This window comes from Orussus abietinus, unplaced genomic scaffold (assembly GCF_000612105.2).
Source record: "Orussus abietinus isolate OABI.00-Male unplaced genomic scaffold, Oabi_2.0 scaffold64, whole genome shotgun sequence".
Taxonomy (NCBI): Eukaryota; Metazoa; Arthropoda; class Insecta; order Hymenoptera; family Orussidae; genus Orussus; species Orussus abietinus.
The window spans coordinates 205,366-214,254 of record NW_019394435.1 but is presented as its reverse complement, the minus strand read 5'-3'; the positions used below and the strand labels follow the sequence as shown (position 1 = coordinate 214,254).

Here is an 8,889-nt window from a genome sequence, read left to right as displayed (position 1 = left end):
AAACCGCGATCTTTCTCTCTCTCCGATCGCCCCGCGCTCTCTCGCGCTTATAAATCCCCATTTACCGCCCCTCGATTCATCTCGCTTTCTCTCCGTCCCTCCGGAGCAGGGCGGCCGCGCGGGCCGCGGGAAGGGCCTCGCCGGGAAGGGACGGTTGGTGCTAGTTGAGTTGTCGAGCTGACACGCGTTCTCTCTCCTTCTCCCTCTCGGCGGGTATCCCTCTCTCTCGGTGGGTCCCTCCCACCCCGGGCCCCTCGTCTCGCCCCGGTCCACCCTCCTCTGTCTCTCTCCCACCGCCGGCGGTCCCCACCACGCGGTCCGCTCGGCGTCTCTCTCGCGCCTCCAGCGGCCTGCCTCTCTCTCCCGGCCGCCCGCGCGGCCGGCCTCTCTCTCTCTCTCGCTCTTATTTTGAGTTTTCTCTCTTCGCCTCTGTCGCACGCCCACTGGGAATGCGCGAGTCTACTCCCGGCGGTGCCTACCCCTCTTCCCGAGGAGGACTCAGTACCGCCATACCCGCCAAAGCATAAGCACCGTGACAGGAGGCCGCCTTTGCTCGCGTCGACCCGTGACCGTTCGCGCCCGAGAGCTCGGCTCCGCTCGGCCCAGCCTAACCCGGCCCGACCCGGCTCTTCGGCGCTGCCCTCGACGGGCCTCGGGAGAGCCCGCCCGACCGTGCCCGACGACCCGCGAGAAGTGCGCGAAGGACCGGGGTGCTCCAACACCCCACGAGGTACCCCGCATCCTCGCCGGAGACTCAACCGGTCGAGGTCCACGCGAGACGACGCGCGTGGAGTGCCGAGGACGCCATCGGCGGTGGTACCGTCGTGCCTCGCGGACGGCGTCGGAGTGACGCGAGGGTCCCGGCGCACCCCTCGTGGTCTCGCGCCGGGGTGACATGTCGGGTGCCGAGTGACCGCGCGGCCAGGGCGAACCAGCGGATGGTGGATGAGAGATCGATTCGATCGGCCCGACCCCTGGATCCCGGGGCATCCCCTCGGCGGAGCGACGAGGGTGCCCATGGTCCGCGGCGTTTCGTCGAAGAGAGATCTGACAGCGCCTCAGGATTAATTCGCCCCTGGACGCCGCCGGCTCGGGCGATGCGCGAAACGGGGGCGGCCACCCCCAGGAGGAACACCTAGACGTCGAGACCTTCGACCCCGACCCCGAGGACGGGGGTCGCCTCTCGGGCACGGACTATGAGAGCCTCCGACCGCGTCTCGACGCCAAGATCAGGGCGACGGCGCCCCCAGGTGCCCTGATACCGACGGGTGGACTCCGGGTCGCCACCATGCCCGAGAAGGAGGTGGCGTACCACCAGGAAGCCTTCTCCCTCCTCCCGCCCCCGCCTCACCACCCGCACTCGGCCTTCCACGCGGCCTTTCACCCGCACCCCCATCCGCCCCCGCCGCCCCCTTTCCACCCACATCACGAACCCCCGCCGCCCCATCCGGCCGTCGCTGCCGCAGCCTGGGAACATCATGCAGCCGCCGCCGCCGCCGCCGCCGCGGCTTTTCACGCCCCTCCGCCTCACCCGTAAGTCCACTTTTACATGAGATGCCGCGAAAAATCGGTTTACTAGCCATTTCGCCGCGCCTGCTGATCGACTTTGCGTGGGGCCACGATTGTTTGGCACTTTTCATTTCAAGATCATTGGAAAATCGATTTACGCGCCATTCCGCCGTGCCCTTAGGTCCACTTTTACGTGGTGCCGCGATTGCTTGGCACTTTTCATTTTTACTAGATGAAAGTTGTGAAAAATAGGCCCACGAGCCACTTCGCCGCGCCTGCTGATCGACTTTGTGTGGCGCCACGATTGTTTGGCACTATTCATTTCAAGATCATTGAAAAATCGATTTACGCGCCATTCCGCCGTGCCCGTAGGTCCACTTTTACGTGGTGCCGCGATTGCTTGGCACTTTTCATTTTTACTAGATGAAAGTTGTGAAAAATAGGTCCACGAGCCACTTCGTCGCGCCTGCTGGTCGACTTTGTGTGGCGCCACGATTGTTTGGCACTTGTCATTTCAAGATCATCGAAAAATCGAATTCCGCGTTACTCCGCTGAACTCGTCATGAAAACACACGTTTCAAATAGGTCGACACGGTTAACTGGTTAAATGACTTTTGTTGATTTTTCTTGTTTCAAGTGATATAAAGAAAAAAAATAATTGTTCCCGCGCTCGTACAGTCGACTTTTGTAGGATATCGTGATCGATTTTTCTCGGATCTAAAAAGAGATTACTCCGCCTCGTAAGTAATTAAACTTTTACGATGCCACGGTCGATGGTCGCTGTTTTTTTTTTTCCCGCAAATTGATCTAGAAATACATAGCGTAGGATCATTTTGGTAGTCTCCTGTTGAATCTCGGGAATTTTTAAAGGCGGTCTTTCAAGAATTCCTGATTACTTTGGGCCACGTTGAGTTTAATCGAGTTACGTTGCGGCCGACGAAGTGCTCCGATAGAAAGCCATTACGATGGCTCCGAAGAAACGCGGAGGTTTAATTAGTTTTCTAGCCAGCCTCCGGCGATACAGTTCGACACTCTTGTGAACACTTTTTCGTGGGTACGCCTTAACCTAGCATGGCTGAGGAATGCAAAATAAGGAGAATCGATTGCGCGACCCGGTGGGGTGGGTGGTAATTAAAATAATTATGCAATCTCCGTGTTTATTAACGTTTTATACCTTTGACGGAATAATCATAGAATTCGCGACAGGTCGAGTGCTCTGCCCGAACAGTGATCAGCACCTCGGGCATTCCGGCTGCATCGTGGAAACCGCGATATTGATAGATTTAGTAAATGATTTACGTAGCCGGTAACAAGTTTATAAGATTATCCAGATGATAGGCGGCCGAGTGGTGGGAATAGGCGAGTCGTAATTATCCTACCAGAGCGCCGAGTTATCCTGGGATAAAATTCAAACGCGGATCAACCACACCTCGGCTTGGTTCTTGCTTGCCGATTATATCTCGGGCTACATTCGAGCATCTATATCTATTGAATGGTGGCGTAAATTACCCGGGGGACTTGGCGAGAAAAGAGAATATCCGCCGATAAAACGATAAACGCCCGACTAAGTTGCGGCTGCCAACACCAGAAGCTTCGCCCATTGCTCTCCGCCTTTTCAACTCAAATCCAAACCTTAATCCAACCCACATCATTATCAACGCTTCAATACACTTTCGCTCGACCACCACTTCGATATACATGATAAAGAGTCGCAACATAGCAGAGATCAAATATTAGATTTTCTTCAAAGTCTACACCGAGGGGCATGTCTCATACCGTTCAGCCACGCAAGATCTCGGGCAAGGTTAATATTTCATATTAATAACCGCCTTTCGCTCTTAATGGCCGTTCCCCGGTCTACGCGTAGAATTCCTATTTCTGGTTTCGCCGGATCGAATTCCGCGCCAGAAAAGTTCCTCAGGGACGGATATCGTCGGCCTTTAATGCGCGGCTTAGAAATCAAGATGGCGTCCCGGACGGCCAGAGAAGCCGAGCGGCTCCCGTGTAGTCCGTCGGCTGGCAATCGACGCCGTTAACGTTAATTATGTCGCCTAATTTGCGCCGGCAAATTCCCGCCTAGGCCGGGAGACGCGTCGCGTCTGCGAATACCTGCGTGTCGAGATTCGCGGCGTTTACGTCGGCGAGGACGCCTCGAGACGGCGAGCAAAGCGTCGCCGACCGGGCCGGATTAAGGCGACGTCTTAATCGCGCTAATTAAGACCTTTCACCGGTTACGGCGACGGACGTTTTCGCGTTCCGCAGACACCGCACGCGTTAACTACGAGATAAACCGCGGAGACGCCGCCATTGCGGGTACCAGCGTCTCTTCGACGCTGCACCAAAATGGCGCCCGGCTGGAGAACGCTCCTCGTCCTCCTGTGCCTTCTACGAAATCTTTCAGCCTTCCAAACACATGCCATCTGACAGTAAACATTGCCAAACACCATTGACAAGTGGTATTAACACGGTGAATAATTGCTTTTTTCAATATTTTCGGCATCCAAGTTCGCCAAGTCGATCGGGTGACGCCGCGCCGCCATCTTGGTTGCAGTCAAGAGTCCGCGCGATGGCGATCGCCCATCAGAGTTTCCTCCCGTTTCTCGACGACTTACGAAATGCCGCGAAAAACGCGACAAGAGTCTGTCGATCGAGTAACCGTAATCCCTCCTGGCGCGACATAAAACAGTCCGAGTTGAATTGAGTTAGTCAGGTCGGTAGAGCGAAGGAGTCGCGCTCGAACATCGTAATGGCGACCCCTGGTGAAGGTTCACCGATTTTTGCCCCACCTCTTCCTCTATTTATTTCGAACGCTTACGACGCGAGAGGAAAAAGGAGGTTAAGTAACGTGATTATCTTGTCGCCTTGCGAAAAGAAAAAAAAAGTCATACGTTCGGGATATTTTCGTCTTTTTTAAAAATAATTAATTATTAATGTATATTACTAATAATATGCAAAATGGCGAGGTGTGGGAGACTTGGTCTTGATCCGTGCCCGATATGTTAATGGCGAAAGTTGGATTTTTCTTGGTTTTCTTCAGGGTCTCGTTGGGTGGCAATCTACCGATAATGCCTATTATCGGCGGAGCTTAACTCCTTTCGCAAGTTTCTGCGAACCGGCCGATACAGGGTGCAATTTCCATTGGACGTCGCCGTTAACGTTAACCCACGTGGAATATCGCCGGTTATTTTACGCATTTGCGTTTTATCACCGCCATGCCGGGATATCGGAAGCCGGTATCGGTCCCGCGGCATTTAACAGCCCGTTACGGATTACTTCGCCATTATTGTTAACAATGGTTAATGGCTCTATAAGACATTGAAATTTGATGGAAGGTTCTACCATTCCGTATAAAATGGCCAAGGAGTTAATTTCGATCTAGCTAGATCGGTGATTACTCTTATATCCGATGTGCCGCGCATAAAAGTAAGTCTGGAAAAGTCGTGCAGAAAAAATACCTGGAATATATTATTTGCATTGTAAAGTCAATATCGTTAACCCTCATTTTCCTCAAGATATTAGCCAGGAATTAAGGGGGCGTGAAAGTGACATCCGAGGGGTCGATCGTTCACGAAACTTTTCTCCGAACTGGGCGTATTAAATCGTTTCAACCTTTCCAATGTAAATATGGAGGCTATAAGGAAGGTCCTGACCCTCGTGAAATTTCATTTTTTATAACAAATGTAAAAAATACCTATAAACAAATGAAAAAAAAAAGAAAAAAATTGAAATTTCAGAGATTTCGAGTTTCAGGACCTTCTTTATAGTTTCCATATTCACATTGTCGAGTTTGAAACGATTCGGCACACTCAGTTCGGAGTTTCATAAACGGGACCTCTTCACACCACTTTCACATCACCTTAAATGGGATGACTTAATTACCGGAAGCGATAAAAATGCGCCGCCATTTTTAAGGAATAAGTGCATTAGGGGCGAATAACGAGGACGGCGAGGTGCATCTTGCAGAACCTCTTCCAGGCCTTGATAACTCGAAGCGAGAACCCGAAGAGACGACATACGGGTCGTCGCTCCTTCAGAGCCGACAAGCCAATCAAAAGACATGCCGAAGACATGCTGGTACTCCTCAGGAGTCTTCCACGGCGTCATTAAAATCCCCATGCCCCGTTGGAACGACTTCCTACATGGGACCGTCCCGAAAGAATAATTATCGATTTACTTGATTTCAAAAAAAGAAATTGGACCCACCTCGTCCAGTCCATATCTTCCCAAATTAAGCAGACGTGAAATGTCCCCCGAGTCTCCTAACCTCGACATGCGCAATGTACTTCCTCATATGGAACACCCGCCTCCAACATGACTCTCGATGCCATTAAAGTCTGAAAGTACTTAATTCATCCAACATCGAAGCCGCATATCGATCCGATGACACCGCTTTATCCATACTTCCTCATACGAAAAACGCGCCTCCGAAATAACTTTCGATCCGTCATTAAAGTCTCAAAGTACTTAATTCATCCAACGTCGAAGCCAGATAACGATCCGATGACACCGCTTTATCCATACTTCCTCATACGGAACACGCGCCTCCGAAATGACTCTCGATCCGTCATTAAAGTCTCCGGGTCTAATCGGCGAATCGATTTATCGCCGCGGGATCTAGCCGGTGCCTGGTGAATGATCGATCAGCCGCGAACGGGGGCCGTCGGGAGAGCGACTTCCGTCTACGTGGACACTTCCCAGGGTGCTAGATTGCCGGCGATTTTTCTCCACCATCCGATGGACCGGGGAGTGTCGCGCGCGTATGTACCACCTGCCATCGGCAAATGGCGCCGATTAGTCCTCGCGGATCCTCTCGATATCCGTCAAGGATGAGGGGGCCCTCTCCCTCCACCTTTGACTACCGTCCGAGAGGGAGAGAGAACGCGATAAACGGCTCCTAGCACCCTCGCATCTTCACGCCGCGAGAGATACGATCCGCACGCGCGATTCATCATCGGCGCGGTTCGCGTCCATTGATAAATTCCTGGCATTCATAACTGCCCATGTAGGATGGCCGTACGGAAACCGCGGCCGGTGCGCCATAGGGGACACGCGATACTCGCGATATACCGGAGATAGACCGGCCCTGGTGATAACGCGACGCGTGTACACGCGTGCACGCGGGTGCGCCGATACGGTGCACTCGCTACTCGACGGGTAAGCCGAGAAACGCTGCGCGTTCCTCGGCCTGCCAACGACCTGTCTGTTGTTCGCCTCTTCTCTTATCACTCGCCGTTTATCGGCTTCTCCTGTTTTATACTTTGCTTTCGCCACTTTGTCAAGTGGAGGCGCCGAAGCGGGTGATGGGATTGGATTTTGATGGCGATTATGGGGTCTGGTCGGAGTCCTGGGAGCGGGATGGGATTGATAAGGAATCGATGGTCATCGCTAATAATCGCAATTGATAGGAATTAGGCGAGGTCGGATAAGGAAGGAGGCGAGGGACATTCGACGCGTGAATTAATTCAACATTCGTACTTTTGATATCTCCCGATAATTATTATTATTAGAAATTGGGAAGGAAATTTTCTACATTTCGATTTCGCATCCGAGCAATTAGCGGTCGATATCCCCTGGTCTTTAACTCGGGTGACGAAGACCTGGTAACTCCGCCGGTATCCCGGCTCTCTCACGACCGGGACGACGTAATCGTCGTAATGAGGCAATTAGCCGATGGTACTTGCAGATAGGATGGTTTGTTTTGTCTGGGACGAGGCGAGGCGAGCCGTTTTTCTCGTCGGCGAATTAAAAGCCAAAGCGCTGCTGTAAACCGAGAGTGGCTTTGTTTTCAAGATGGAGGGTGGCCGGTAGAGATAAATCCCGATAATATACAGGGCGGCCGGACGTCTTATCAATTATATATACTTGCACCTGATAAACCCTAATATTGAAGATGGCAATGACTGCACACGTTGCGCGCACCCTAAAAGTACGATTATCCATTCCGACCGATATCGAGACACATATCCATTAATTATTTCTCGCGGTACCCTTTGACCCAGTGATATCAGACAACTTCGTTTCAAATCCTGGTGCAGGAAAAAAGAAAAAAAAGAAAAGAGGTCGCAGCTGATGCCTCTCGCAGTCCAGCTCGAGCAAGGCCGATGCACCTGGACGTCCCGGGAAATCTGGAATATGGATCTGGCAGCCATGGATGTGAAAAGCGCAAGAGGGGGATTTCTATTCGAGAATATATATCAGGGAAGGCCAGATAGTGTTTCCGACGTTCAGGGACACCCTGTATAAATACACAAATGGCAGGGAACGCTCGAACGTGTCCGCCATGTGGGACCGAGGCCTTCTTCGGTCGTGGCTCGATTTACAGGCCGATCTCCATCGAGATCTAGAGCGATCGATTTATTTCGAGCCCCGGCTCTCGAGTCGTGCCGAGAGATCTGGGGAAAAATATATTTCCCCCGGGAGATTTTTCAAAGTTGTGCAGAAGGGGCCCTGGAATGTTTCTTGAATTTCTGCTGGGCAACCTCGAGGATCCTTCCATCGGTACGTCAGCTTCCGAGGAAAGCTGCGGATCCCATCTGGAGGATCTTGACTCTGCGCACCCTCGGCCAGGATGACTCCTCGAAAAGTCGGGAAGGTCCTTCCAGGAAAGAAACAACCTGCGAGGGATGACGAGCCGTATCTTGGGACGAGATGCGTTTCCCTGGGGACGAGAGAAAAAGGACCGGAACGGGGGAAGAATACCCTGTACACGAATGCACTAATTCAGTGCAGGGCCGTTAATCACGGAAGGTCGAAGAAGTGTCGAAGCGTAAACAGGGCCGAGCTCGGCACGCGTTACTCGCATAAAATCTCATATCGCCCGTCGTACAAACAAACCCACGGAAGCGGTGTTATGGCGTCCAGGGAACGCTTGCCACGCTGGAGTCTGCGAAGGATCCGTCTCTACCTCGTGCCGAATTTCCTCTCTGACTTCCGTGAAAATAAGAGAACATTTGCAGACTCCAAATGGAAACGGGAATTTTCCGGGGATTTTATCCCGACGTTCTCGACGGGATGTGTAATGTAACCGATAAGAGAAAAAAGGACATTGTTCGGACCTAAATCGGATGTACAAAATTCTGGTATTTTGAGGTAACTAGATCTGCAAGGGGGGTAATTGCTTCGGCCAATTTTACGGGAACTTTTTATATATCGTATTAGAAGTTAGGTTAGGTTCCACTTGCTCGTCCAAGGAATGCGTCGAGATCAAATGCCGGCAGGAGCTATCGGTACCCGGCAGCAATTAACGTCGCCGGTAATTTTTGCGGGGCGCAAAACCGAGGTAGAAGCACGATAAAGGAGAGACCATCTCGCGGAGGAACCTCGGAGTTTTCCCGAGACCTCGTTCTCGGAAGATCCGCGGGTTCTGGTCCCGGTGATGGC

The 8,889-nt window shown here is 52.3% G+C and overlaps 1 protein-coding gene across 1 annotated transcript in view; it reads left to right on the top strand.

The window, feature by feature from the left end:
- Positions 1–875: 875 nt before the first annotated feature.
- LOC105697623 (transcriptional activator cubitus interruptus) overlaps positions 876–8,889 on the top strand; it is a 94,735-nt gene continuing 86,721 nt past the window's right edge. Inside the window, exon 1 of the mRNA XM_012421098.2 lies at positions 876–1,533. Coding sequence (XP_012276521.1) covers positions 1,289–1,533 — 245 coding nt within the window. The 5' untranslated portion in view covers positions 876–1,288. The remainder of the gene's footprint in view (positions 1,534–8,889) is intronic.